At 34.5% G+C, this 14,958-nt stretch overlaps 1 protein-coding gene across 3 annotated transcripts in view; it reads left to right on the forward strand.

Moving 5' to 3' along the window:
* Positions 1 to 14,230, forward strand: part of FNIP1 (folliculin interacting protein 1) — a 111,459-nt gene extending 97,229 nt beyond the window's left edge. For all 3 annotated transcript variants that reach the window (XM_019642211.1, XM_019642213.1, XM_019642212.1), the window contains 3 exons: positions 4,784 to 4,981; positions 8,763 to 8,878; positions 11,423 to 14,230. In XM_019642211.1, the coding sequence (XP_019497756.1) occupies positions 4,784 to 4,981; positions 8,763 to 8,878; positions 11,423 to 11,501 (393 nt within the window). In that variant the 3' untranslated portion in view covers positions 11,502 to 14,230. The remainder of the gene's footprint in view (positions 1 to 4,783; positions 4,982 to 8,762; positions 8,879 to 11,422) is intronic.
* Positions 14,231 to 14,958: the final 728 nt, after the last annotated feature.

Raw genomic sequence — 14,958 nt, forward strand, 5'->3', positions numbered from 1 at the left:
GTTGTGGAGGGCGTTGCTTCACTGGCCCAAGTTGGCCCTCATATGTGGGATCCGAACTGGGGCCCTCTGGCATCCCAAGCCAGTTCTTAACCATCGCGCCACTCAGCCGGCCCCCAAGCCAGTTCTTAATCAACACACCATTCGGCTGGCCCGAGAAGTTTTCTTTACAAACTTTGTTTTTATGTAGATTTACCATAATTTTTCTACTATGTCATTACAACACTAAAATTTATGTTTTTATATATAAATGTATTTTTATATGTACTATATATACATAAAATGTATGTGTGTCTGTGTATATACATATATATACTCATGCATCTATACATATGTATCATATTACTTGTACTGGTTGTGTGTGTGTGTGTGTGTGTGTATGGGTACTGTTGAATTCTGCTTTTGTCATTGAACAGTTGATGTAAGAGAATTTTCCCATATTAACATACTTTGTAAACATTGTTTTTTATGTTTATTGATTATTTCTTGGTTTTGTCATATGGTTAATTTTTCTCACCATTCTCCTATTGCTCAATTTTATTTGTTTCCAATTTTATTGAGATATAATTGATATATAACATTATATTAGTTTAAGGTATACAATATAATGATTTGATATATGTATGTATTGCAAAATGATTACCACAATAAGTTTATTTATCCATCATCTCATATAGTTAGATTGTTTTCTTGTGATGTGAACTTTTAAAACCTAATCTTTTAGCAACTTTTGAATTTACAATACAGTATTGTTAAGTATAGTCTCCATGCTGTACATTACATGTGCAGAACTTATTTATCTCATAACTGGAAGTTTGTACCTTTTGACCACATTCACCCATATCCCCTACCCCGACCCCCACCTCTGTCAACCACCAATCTGTTCTCTGTGTCTATGACTTTTTTTCTAGTTCCACATAGAATAGATATCACATAGTATTTGTCTTTCTTTATTTGACTTATTTAGCATAGTGGTTTCAGAGCTTATGTTCAAATCTTTAATCTAGTTTGAGTGGATTTCTTGTGTATGGTCTAAGACATGGGTCCAGTTTCTTTGTCTGTGGCTGTCCCAATTTCCCAAAACCATTTATTGAAGAGATTATCTTTTCTCAATTGTGTATTCTTGGCTCCTTTGTCATAAATTGAGCATATATGCATAGGTTTATTTCTGAGTTCTCTATTGCTCATCTTTTTAAAGAAGTTTTCTTCCTTTTACCATTATAAATAACACAGATACTGTTACTATGTTTTTTTTTTTTTAAGATTTTATTGGGGAATTGGGGGAGGGGAACAGCACTGGGGAATCAGGGAATGTGATGTTGCTATGTTTTATAAATTGAAGATTCTTTCTTTAAGCTAGAGTCTCAGAAATGAAGTTAGTGTCCAGTTCTGAAGGTTAGGGTAATTTTCATGTTCTTAATGCATGTTGGTTAATTTCTTCTTTAAAAGACTATGCCAGTTTGAACAGCAGTTTGTGTTGTCCCTCAGACCAGTTCCCTCTGCAACATTGGGGATCTCATTTTTATTTTTTAGAAAGCTAATTAAATAAAACTCGCTCTTTTTGAGGAAAATACACTGGGATTGACTTGGTACATTTTGAGTTTAATAGTGCAATTTGCCAGGCCATGTTTGAATACCCAGCAGGCCACTGAAAAATCAGGTAACAGCGTGGAGATAAGGGAGTAAGTACCCACTAGAGAGGAGATCGCTTGATGCTTTGGGAGGTTATGTATTATGATTTTGGAAATTCCTGAGAGAGGAAAATGCTGGTAAGATTTTGGATGAATTTGTATTGTAGATGTTATGGAACTCAGAGAAGGACATTTAAGAAAAATAAAGCTTTATATTCACTATTCCTCTTTCATATACATATACTTCCCATTTTGTGACTTGTGAGTATCTGAAGCTGGATAGAATTTAGTGAAGATTGTGGAGGAGGCCACTAGGAAGTCTCAGTTAAGAAAATGCTGCCCTTAGATATAGGCTGTTTTTCCAGAACTTGATGGTGAGAGTGAAATTGGTTAAGCTGAAGTTTTATCAGATTAAGTAAGATATTGCATATGACAATCCATTGAGTGAAAACAATGATTTTTGAATGAACGATTGGCACTGCCCTCTCCCTGCCTGTTTTTAACAACTCCTAAAGTGAGTTGATTGGAAATATTTCTGATCTCAAACTTGAAATTAAACCCTTCTCTCTTGGCAGACTACTGATGTAGGACCATTTTCCTTTTCCTTACCAAAAATTTGAAGGAAAAAAACCAACATGCATTTTATAAATAATTTTGTTTGATAAACCTTTTAAAATATTAGCCACATGCCTTTTGATTGAGGAGCTATAAAGTTTTTTCCCCATAGTGGTTTTGTAACCCTTTAAACAGATATATTTCATAGTAGTTTCTCCATTATCTGTTTAGGCATTTCCTTGTGAGGATAATAGATGGACCCCCTTCATAATTCTCATTTTCTAAAGATGCCCACTGCTTTTAAAACTAGTCTGGGGAGGGGGATTGTTTCTGTATGAGGGGTGAAAAGGGTAACTATTTCATTGTTCTGTACACCTGAAACTAATAATAATAATAATAATAATAATAATAATAATAATAATAAAACTAATCTCTTCCTTTAACAGTTTGTTAGTCTTCCACTTTGGATATTTGATCATACCACCTGTCTTATTTTTCTTTTATAAGCATAGAGGTACTTACATTAAGATGCATGTTCACAATTGTTTCTTAAAAATGTAATATATACCATTTCCAAAATTATATTTCAGTAATTCAGTTGAGGGATAGAAAAACTTTATATCCTTTGAAGGAGCCGAATAACAAATATTTGAGTACCATTTTATAAAAACAAATGTGAAGTTTAGAGTTCTGTGGAGAGTCTTCCCAGTGTATCTCGCCAGGCTTTCTCTTTGCCATTCTCTTCTTCCCACACTTCTAAATATCATTTTTCACAAATTTAGTACCTGTACCTATTTCTATCCCTGAGTCTTCTCATGATATTTCCTCTTACAGAGTTATCCACATTCCTCTCCTATTTATCATCAACAAATTCCTATCCATATTTCAATGTCATATCCCTATGTCCCTTCCACCGTGAAACACCCAGTCACACAGAACCCATTGTTGCCCTCTTCTGCTACCCCAGCACTTGATTCCTTTTTCATCTGTTATACATGTCTTTTTATAGCCAGGTATATTTATTTTTATCTTCCTCATAAGACTATGAGCTCCATTGTCTTTGTTTCCTTAGCATTGAGTAAAAAGCTTTATTCAAAGTGGTTGTTCATTAATGGGGCAAAAGGATATCCTTTGAGAGTACCTGGGTTTATTCAGGAGCAAACTTACATTTTTAGTTATGAAATTCTAATAACAGTAAAATCTAGAAAGGAAAAAAGGCCATTGGATTCCAGTATTTCAAATTATAATTTTTAATCTCAGTCTTATTGCTGCTAATGTTAATGACCGGTATTGAAAAAATCCTTACCTTTCCAAATACAGGAGGATGCTGAAGTGTTGAGCATTGTAGGCCATCATCTCTTTCTGATAGTGGTGCTGTGTACTTGTCATTGTTGGTCTTTGTGGGTAAATCCTGGGAAGCCAAGGGCATAGCCATGGCCTGTGGTCCTTTGATCAGTATATGTGAATTAAAAATATTTTTCATTATGCATTAAATTTTCTGATTATAAAAGTGTCATTTAGGTAAATGCTTGTGATGGAAATTCATACACAAAGCAAAAAGAAGAAATGCTTCTTCATATTCTTAATATTCCATACTTCTTCACAGAGATCTTCATGATAGATTGGTTTGAATATTTTCCTTCTTTTTTCTACACATGTTAATTTAGATATAGATCTGATTTTTAAAAAATGTAAATGGTAGTGTGTGTGTGCGCGTGTGTGTGTGTTGACTTTTTTTTTCCTATTTACCATATTAGCACCTGTTGATTTGTCTCCTTTGTAACTATTATGCTACTATAGCCACACCCTGTATATACATGTTGGTAAAACAGAGAAACCTAGTGCACATAGTCAGCAAAGTACTTCATGTAATCAAGAAATAGCCCTGAGGTGCTCAAACAAATTAATGCCTGACAGGTTGGATTAGTTAGCACAGAACCTCCCCATTGACTTGTTCATGTGAATTCCAATCCTATTTATTTTTAAAATTTTTAGCTCTTTCAAGGTAAAAAAATTTTTTTTCCAATTTCCTGGCACCATATTTAGCACTCAGTAAATTTGTTGAATGAATGAATGAATGAATGAATGAATGAATGATCAAAAGACCAGTGAAGGTTAAGTTCTGTAGCCTTGTAGTATGATTTGATGTTGGGTAGCGTGATACCTCCCACTTTGTTCTTATTTCTCAAGATTGCTGTGGCTATTCGGGGTCTTTTATGGCTCCATATAAATTTTCGGATTATCTGTTCTATTTCTGAGAAAAATGTTCCTGGTAGTTTGATAGGAATTTCATTGAATCTAAATATTGCCTTAGGTAGTATTGACATTTTAACTATATTAATTAAGTTCTGGATTAAAGAATGCAAAGTTCTGGTAATGAATCTCTACCCATGACAATTTTCATAAGGTATCTTTGGGTATTAGTTATTGTGTTAATTATTCCATCCTCCACTGTCAAGGATTCTTTGGCAGTAGCTTTCAGAATTAAATATTCTTTTTTTCTGTTTGTGTTTAGTATATGTTCATTGCCTCATTCCATTAGTATTATCTTTGAAAACTTCATTTGCTTATCATAAGATGAATTCTCCTTTTCTTTCCAGCATCCAGTGTTGGATGAACCAATAGCAGAAGCTGTCTGTATTATAGCAGATATGGATAAGTGGACTGTTCAAGTGGCCAGTAGCCAGAGACGCGTGACAGATAATAAATTGGGAAAGGAAGTGCTGGTTTCCACTCTTGTTTCCAATCTGCTTCATTCCACTCTTCAGCTTTATAAACATAACCTATCTCCAAATTTTGTAAGTATGTGTGAGGCTTAAATAACTGAGCACTCTGATAAGTGACTAAACTCTATTTAGTATGTGCCTACATATTGCTGTTATCTTCATGATTGTTTTCCTGAAAGAAGGAACTGAATGTCATGGACTGAATGTTTGTGTTCCTGTAAATCCCATATGTTGAAGCCCTAACCTCCACTATGATGGTATTTGGAGATGGGCCTTTGGAAGGTAATTAAGGTTGCTTTAGGTCATGAAGGCAGGGCCCCCAGTGCGGGATTAATGGCGTTATTAGATGAGAGAAATGGCACTCTCGCCACCATGTGAGGATACAGGGAGAAGGCAGCCATCTGCCAGCCAGGAAGATTGTTCTCAGTAGAACCCTACCATGCTATCACCCTGATCTCAGACTTCCAGCCTGCAGAGCTGTGAGAAAAAAAATTTTTGTTGTTTAAGCCACTGAGTCTGTGGTATTTTGTTACGGCAGCCCAACCTAATAGGACAGGAGGGGATGTACATGTCTGTATCCTGTATTCTTTGATTTAAGCAGCTGAATTCAGTGCCTGACTAGCATCATGTAAGGGATGGACATGTGATACCCCAGGCTTTGTGCAGAATGCCAGTGCATTCTAGACCCTCATTGTCATGTCAGAACTCTGAAGAACTCCTCTTCATAATGCTGGTCACCTCTGACCGAAGACACCATTTCCAGCTTCCACAGTTCTTCTCAGGAGAACTATAATAAAGCATAGTTTAAAAACCTCTGTAGATCAACGTGATAAAGGCCATATGTGACAAACCCACAGCTAACATTGTACTTGATGGTGAAAGACTGAAAAGTTTACCCCTAAAATGAGGGACAAAACACTCTCACTACTTCTATTCAACATAGTGTGGGCAAGTCCTAGCCAGAGCAGTTAGGCAAGAAAAAGAAACAAAAGGCATCCAAATTGGACAGGAAGAAGTAAAATTATCTCTGTTTGAAAACATGCTCTTATATATAGAAAACTTAGGTTTCACAAAAAAAACCCTGATAGACCTAATAAATGAACACGGCAAAGTTGCAAGACATAAAATCATCATGCAAAGTAGTTGCATTTCCATGCAATGGCAATGACTAATCTGAAAAGGAAATGAAGAAAGAACTTACAATATTATCAAAGGAATAATTATTCAGAAATTAATTTAACCAAGGAGACAAAAGACTTGCACACTTTAAATTACAAAACATTGGTGAAATAAATTAAAGACATAAATAAATAGACATCGCATGTTCGTGAATTGGAAGACTTAGTATTACAAAGATGACAGCACTGCTCAAAGTGATCTACTGATGCAATGCAATCCCTATCAAAAATTCTAATGGCTTTTTTCGTTTTTAAGAAATAGACCCATCCTAAAATGTGTATGGCATCTTGTGGGACCCTGAAGAACCAAAACAATCTTGAAAAAGAAGAACAAAGTAGGAAAACTCACATCTCCTGATTTTAAAACTTACTACAAAGTGACAGTAATCAAAAGTGTGGTGTTAGCATAAGGACAGACATATAGACCAATAGAATATAATAGAGCACACCAAAATAAATCCTCACATATATGGTCAACTGGTTTTCAAAAAGATGAATCATTTCAAAAAATCATACTAAGAAAACTGGATATCTACATAAAAATGAATGAAGTTGAACCCTTATACCATATACAAAAATGAACTCAAACTTAAATCTAAACTTTAACAAACCTAAACTTAAGTGTTAAAACTATAAAACTCTTTGAAGAAAACACAGGGAATAATCTTCATGACCTTGGATTTGGCAGTGATTTCTTGGATTTGACACCAAAAGCACAGGCTACAAAAGTACAAAATAGGTATATTGGACTTTATCAAATTAAAAACTTTTGTGCATCAAAGGACACTATAAACAGAGTAAAAAGACAACCTGCAGAACAGGAGAAAATATTTTTCAAGTTATATAGCTGAAAAGAGATTGCTATCCAGAATATATAGAGCACTCCTACAACTTAACAAAGGAACAACTCAATTAAATAATTGGCAAAGGACTTAAATAGATGTTTCTCTAAAAAAGATATACAGATGGCCAGTAGGCACATGAAAAGATGTTAACATCATTAACATTAGTCATTAGGAAAATGCAGATCAAAACCACAATGAGATACCACTTCCCAACTATAAGGATGGCTGTGATGAAAAAAAATAAGTATTGGCCAGGATTGGAAAATAAGTATTGGCCAAGAAATTGGAACCTTTGTACATTGCTGTTGGGAATGTAAAGTGGTGTAGCTGCTGTGTAAATCAGTTTTACAGTTTCTCAAAGTTTAACATTGTATTGTCATGTGATCCTGCAATTCTTCTAGTTGAAAGCAGGGACTCAAACAATTGTACCTTAATGTTCATAGCAGCAGTATTCGCAATAACCAAAAGTTGGAAGCAACTTGTGTCCATCGACGAATGAATAAGCAAAATGTAGTGTAATACATAGAATGGGATATTTCAGCCGTAAAAAGGAATGAAAATCTGATACATGCTATATACAACGTGGATGAACCTTGAAAACATTATACTAAGTGAAATAAGCGAAACACAAAAAAAGGACAAATATTATATGATCCATCTTATGAGGTATCTAGGACAGGCAAATTTATAGAGACGTAAAGTAGATGGAGATTACCAGGTGCTAGGGGGGGAAGGAATGGATGAAGAGTTATTGTATAATGGGTACAGTTTGTTTGGGATAGTGAAAAAGATTCTGGAAATGGATATTGATGATGGTTGCACAACATTGTAAATGTACTTAATGCCACTGAATTGTGTGCTTAAAAATGGGTAATATGGTAAATTGTATTATACATACGTATATATATGAATTTTATGTGTGTGTGTGTGTGTGTGTGTGTGTGTGTGTGTGTGTGTGTGTGTTCTGTAAACATTTTGTTCTTCCCTTAAGGCATTTTCAGCTTACGTGAGCGTTATAGAAAAAACATACACCACAAAACAAAAAGTATGCCAAGAAATCCATTCAGTTGTGTTTTTCTAAGAAAAAAATGGGGTGTTTTTTTTTTTCTTTTTTTTTTTAGCTGAGCCATCCTGCCACCTGTTGGCAGCTCAGCTGCAGCTCAGCTTGGGCTGGGCATTGAACTGCTGTTGCTCAGAGCTTGCACTCTTGAGCGAGCTCTTAATCAACTGAGCCACTCGGCCGGCCCGAAAATGGGTTTTTATTAGGAACTTTAATAACTAATTTTCATTGGAAAGTAAATTGATAACGAAATGTGTTTTAGTTTTTAATGTTCCAGCTTAGAAACATCTCTCTTCTAAGGACTACAGAATATTGTCTGTGAGCTATTGCCAACTGTTTTCCTTTTACTCTACAGGAGAATGTGGCCTGCCCTATGTAAATACATTTGAAATATATTAATTTATGAGTGTTATTTTATCAAATTTAAAATCAAAATATTTTTTAAAGTTTTGGAAATGGATAGTGGTGATGGTTGCACAACATTTCGAATGTACTTCATGCTTCTCAGTTGTACACTAAAAAATGGCTGAAATGGTAAATTTTATATTGTGTATAACTTACCACTTTTAAAAAAACAAAACTGTCAAAATCTTTGATATGAGCTAGAAAAAGGTTTACACTCTAAAATTACATGTTTTTAAAATGTGCTACAAATTTTATTTTATGTTGGAATAACAAGATAGAATTGTCAAAAACATGCTTAGAAAATCGTCATCAGTTCGAATTGGAAACCATTTTCTAACCTGTTCTTGGTTCCCCCCTAACTGCAGTGTGTAATGCATCTTGAAGACCGGTTACAGGAGCTGTACTTCAAGAGCAAAATGCTGTCCGAGTACCTGAGGGGGCAGATGCGTGTTCATGTCAAGGAATTGGGAGTGGTTCTAGGGTATGTTCATGGTTTCTTGTCTGGCTTTGCTTTCACATTGCACTGTCTGTAAGCAAGAGATGTTCCTCAGAATTGCCTTTTTTTCCTTTTAAGTGTCTTTTCCTGTTAGAAGCTGGACACTGTTATCACTGGGTTGCTCTACCATAATAAAAGAAGACCTCTGTCCTCCACTGATCTGGAAAGCATTGTCCCCTGTGTCATTACAGTAAATGGAGAATATAGTCAGATAAAAATGAATTAAAATCCAAATTTTTGTCTTAGAAAAAATAAGTATGTATTCATTTTTATTTATAAATTTGTTGGAAACTTATCATCCCCAGCATCTGCTCTACCATCCAAATGAAATGATTGAAATAAAAGCATGCTGTGGGTAGTAAGTAATACATTAGCTACATGTTATTACTCCTTCCCCTTCCCCATTATCTACGTCTTTTCTGTTCTGCAGTTATTCTTGGGAAGAAGACAGTTATCTAAAATGCTAACTGAAGGAGGAACAGATAGTTGGTGGGAGGCATAGTATAGCCCATTTCATTATATTCTTTGATCACTTTTCTTATGTTTTATGGCTGTGTGTGTGTGAGAGAGAGTGTGTGTGATGTGAAAATAATTTTTTGAAATGCTAGTTTAATATATTAAAACAAATTAGAACTTTTGTGTAATCCAGCTTTTTTTTACCAAGGGAGAAACAGCCAACATCAACGAGTAGCTACTGTATGTCAGAAACCAAATTAAATTCTTTCATTGATGTTATTCCTTATTGTCCAGATTGGAAACAGATGATTCTGTTTGTGTAATGACTTTATTTTTTAAAAAATTTAAACTATTTTTTAAAGTAATGTGAATTTAACCAGAGTTTATAGTTCATTTTGGCATAAAATGAAAAACAAGTCATCATCGTCTTTTCCCCAACTTTCAACCCTCACCCACACAAACACAGTTAATAGATTGTTTCTTCTTACAGATAATATATAGGATAAAAAATGGAAATTGGTTTATATTCTGTATAACATTGTGCAACTTGCCTTTTAATGTATCATGAATATTTGTTCATATAAGCACGTACTGATCTATGTTATTATTTTATTTTTTTAAAGATTTTTATTGGGGAATTGGGGGGATGGGAACCGTGGTGGGGAATTGGGGGAAGGGGAACAGACAAGTTGCTGTCGTTTTGTTCTTCAGTCTAGTTGTGGAGGACGTCGCTTCACTGGCCCAAGTTGGCACCATCATTGCGCTCTTCCCGGGCGAGGCAGATCAGTCGCCGGCTTCTGGACGGCCGCTCACGGCGGCTGCTGGCCACTCATGCTGGCTGCTGGCCACACACGGTAGCCCATGGCAACCCACTGCCACAGGGGCTGCAGCCTGCGCCATTGCCGGAGATTCTCACGGCAGCCCAGCTCCAGGTTGAGCTGTTGTTCAGCATCTTAGCTGTGGAGGGCAGTGTCACTGACCCTCATATGTGGGATCCTCTGGCCCTCTGGCATCCCAAGCCAGTTCTTAACCATCGCGCCACTCAGCCGGCCCTATGTTGTTATTTTTAATGGCTATATAGGATTCCATTATTTGGTGGAATTTAGATTACAGCAAGTTCTCACTTAAATGTAGTTTATAGGTTCTGCAACTTTAAGCGAAACGACATATAATGAAACCAATTTCACCATATGCTAATTGATATATAAGAGTTATGTTCCTACAACATCTCATCAACATTATAATGAAAGGATGTTGAATGAAAGGACATTATTCGAGGACCTGTATATTTTGGTTTTTTGCTATTACAAATTAATACTAGAATGAATATAAATCTTTGAAGTTTGTAGGATAAATTCTTTGAAGTAGGATTTTTGGTTTAAAGGCGTGTGTATTAAATTTTTTATAGCTATTGATAGCTATTTTGGTACATAATAGTAAATGCTATCAGAAAGTACCAGAATAAATTCTCACAAACAGCGGGAAGTACACTCTTTGTACTACTGGTTATTACCAACTTTTTAATCTTTGCCAAGCTACTAGCTGAAAAATGAAATCTGATTTTATTTAGATTTATTCTCTAACCATGAGTGAGTCTGCATGAGTGAATCTTTTATGTTTATTGGCCATTTTTCTTTTCCTGTAAATTATTTGTGTTAGGAAGTATTTTTAAGAAGCCTCCATTACATCTTCCTGGTATATCTTATAGAAATATTTGTATTCAGAACAACGTGGGTGCACACTGTTATTCTATTATACTTTATTTATTAAACATTGCCCCTTGCCCTGAAGCATAGTCCATCAGCAGGTCAGTGATAGATGCTTTCCTACATCCATGAGTTTACCATTGGGTTTCAGATGCTTTCCTTTTAAAAAATATTTGGTACTGGTTTTCACTTAATGAAAAATTTCCAACTGTTGTTGTCTTCAACTCTCTTACCTTTTTTCTTTTGTCAGGGTGGCCTAGGTCGTTGACTGCTGAGGTATAATTACTTTATAGGTAGCAGTCATTGCCTGTAGAACTCATGTTCTGGGTACAGAAAGCCTGACTGAGATTTTTTTTTTTAATTTCAGAATTGAATCCAGTGATCTTCCTCTTCTGGCTGCTGTAGCAAGTACTCACTCTCCATATGTTGCTCAGATACTCCTTTAAAATAAAGGTTGTTTGGAAAGTTAAGTAGAAACCAAGGAAGCAGACACAACATGCATTTATGGTATATTTTTTCCTGTTACGTTTCCATCTAAGAGAGTCACCTGAGTATTCTGCATTGAAGTGCACATTGTGTGATCATTGGCTGGCTTTTTTCTTTTGACTGGACTTTTGGATGGTCGTAGATTTTTAACCAAATGAAACTAAAACAGCATAAATAATTTTGGGGGAAAGTATTTGAAAATGCCAAAGTGTAACTTAGAAATTTCTACAAAATCAGTAACATCGAAGAATTTCATACAATGATTGCAGTGTTGCCGCACTCATAAATAGCAACGGATGTCTCATGATTGAGTGGCTCAGTAGTAGTCATTTCATTAATTTTCATTCTTTATTTCTAAGGTACATAGGTCTGTAAAACCTTGATTGTTTTTGTTTTGTCAATTCAAAATAGCTAATTTCTGGGTTTTCTCAAAGTATTTTAAGCAGCCTGTTAATTATAACAAACTCAGAATGAGTATAAATCTGTGTTATGTTATCTACCCAACTGTACATATGTATCTAGTTTTTTAAAAAGCAGAGGTAAAAATAGAAGATTGGTACACATGCCTTTTTAAATATACATATATATATGTATATATACACACACACACACACATATATATACATATATATAAATATTCAACTAGTATTAATTGTATATAATATTGAAATGTTACTTTCTGGTGATGTTTCTGTTTCACACATCCTAAAATATAAGTAAAGCCAATCTTTTTTAAGGCTGAGGAATATAGATTCCCCAAATAAGAATACTACTTTATACCATTTGTTTTGTTTATAAGTATAAGCTAATTCTTATAAATATTAATATTTACATATTTGCATCTAATTTAATAAATTAAAATTAGAATTAAAAATTACATCAACACATTGGAAAAATAATACTATTTTCTTCAAAAGTGCTCAGGTAACCGAGGTCCTTGCTTTCGGTATCAGTGCCCTCCTTGAACCCTTAGGAACTAAATATTTGTTTCACTGCTTTATATATTCAATTTACACTAATAGAACTCAACAACTCTTAAAATTATTCTCTTTTGTCAAATTGCTTTCTTTCAGAAGCTTTTTTTTTTTCAAAGATTTTCATTTTTCAGTTGTTATTGTTTTTGTAAATACTATAGAGTGTTGCTTGTGAGAAGAAAGGCTAATATGGAACCAAACTCTTGTAAGTAATGTAAATAGAAAGATGGGTAGATAAAGTTTTCAATATGCTCTACTACCTCAGTTTACTTGAATACTACATTATAGTTTATTCTTTACTTACCTGGTCTAAGATACTTTTAATGCTAGACGTGAAGTTGGTTTCTGCTTTCATGGACTGTTTTTTATCACAATTAATTCATTAGCTTTTAAAAAGAAAACCACTTGCTTATTCTGTTACTAAATACATTTCCTGTATAATATATCCATTCTTGCTGTTTAAATTTTCAGAAATTACAGATGAGTTCTGTGGTTTAAGTCTTTGACCTTGAATTTATAGCATTGGGTCACACTTTGCCTTGCTCTCTATGTATTTAAGAACTCTCCAACTAGAAGAAATGATTGTTTTAATGGAATGTAAACCTGAAATTGGTGTGCCTGCAATCAGTTTGGCTCCTGTGTCTTATCAGCTGGTCCCAGTTAGTACCTGAGTCTCCCATGGATGACTTGCTGCCCAGGAGTGTTTATGGATATACTTTCTTTGGTTTAATATTCTTAGTCCATTCATTAATGAAATTCTTCTCTATTCTGTTGTTTGGAATTCTGTGAATCAATCTTTTTCGCAGAATTCAGAATATAGAAAAGTTTGTGGGCCATCGTATATTATTATTATTATTATTACAGTTCAGAATGATATGTAGCAGTAGATTATGTCTGTTTTTCCATGTTTTCTTTTTTAATCATCAAATTGTTCACAGTCCTATCTATTTGAAATCTCTAATTATCATTTAGGAAATGTAATCTTCAATAAATGGATGGCTGTTGGTACTGTTATTCTTAAAACTAAGCTTTGCTCAGAAGGAAAAGGCTTATAGTTTCTTATAGAATCATTAATCCTTATAGGATTCCTGAGTTTTATAATTACCTGCCCTTCTGAAATTTCTATTATCTTCATCATAGTCATTCTTTCCTTACACAGATCCCAAGCAATGAGCTGCTGCTTCTCTAAGGTGTGGTCATTATGATGAATGTGAAAAGAGTTTTGGCCTGTGTGAAATAATTTTTTCAACTTCTTATGGTACAGACAGATATGTGTTACATATTTTTGAAAACCTATTTGTTGCAATAGGAAATGAAAAAGGGATCTTTTAGGTTATAGATTTAAAACTAATTTTTCCTTGTATATAAACTAATTGGTTTGATTTTAAATATTCCTGGCGTTTATTAATATGTCTTAATTTTGAGTTTGAAAATGTTAAGTGCAATAAACATACCAGCACAGATTTAATTATGTTGCAGTTGGCATACAATTTTGATGATCACTTAAAAAATAACAGATTTTACACAATGCCTATTTCTGGTAGGTGTCTTATGAGATTGTTCAGCTTTCTCTAAGTTATTTAGATGGTGGGATATGTTAAATGTACATATTGTTTCTTGTTCTGTATACATTTCTCAAATGTACACCTGTATTATAGTAACCTCCCAGTTCCAGGGGAAATTTGTGCAATAAATACACATGTCAATTTGATGGATGATGTTGGTCTTTCTTTCATGTGTTAATAAGGTACTTGGACTCAGAAGTCAGCTCACCTCGATTCTTTTCCCAAATGTGACACTTCTAGGCATGTTACCTTGTTTATTAATGTCCTTCTCTAATCCTAAATTTCTGTTTTGGAAATTTAGTAGCATCTACTTTATGAGGTTGTTGTGAGAATCAAGTATAATAATGAATGTCAAGAATTTATCTTAATGCATGACACACCCCAAGTGTGCAATAATTTTGGCTGCTACTGTTACTGGTACTGTCCAGCCTTCTCTCTATGGCCCCCAGCAATTGTGAGGAGAATTTAACATATATTCTTATGAATGAAAACATAAAAACAATACTGGTATATTCTTACATTTGATCGAATCCTTATAAGGACAAATTGAAATTTTCTTTGAATGCTTTTATAAAGACTAACTGAAAATCAATCATTTAAAACCTGGGCAAAGCTACATAAACGAACATGTAGCCAATACAAATTACTATTGACTTTACAATTAAAAAACTGGTTAATTGGTTTGGGTTCTAATCCTGGTTTATTCACTGTTTTGCATGTGACCCAGAGCAAGTCTGTCCTCTTCATTTACATTGTAGGGAAATCAGTTCTTCTTACAGTCCTTAGTGCCAGCTCTGCAGCTGTGATTGAGCCCTGAGGGGGCTGTTGGGTTGATTTGAGCAGAGTTATGCTAGGAGGCAGGAGTAGATGAGGGGCTT

Source organism: Hipposideros armiger, unplaced genomic scaffold, assembly GCF_001890085.2.
Source record: "Hipposideros armiger isolate ML-2016 unplaced genomic scaffold, ASM189008v1 scaffold_66, whole genome shotgun sequence".
Lineage (NCBI taxonomy): Eukaryota > Metazoa > Chordata > Mammalia > Chiroptera > Hipposideridae > Hipposideros > Hipposideros armiger.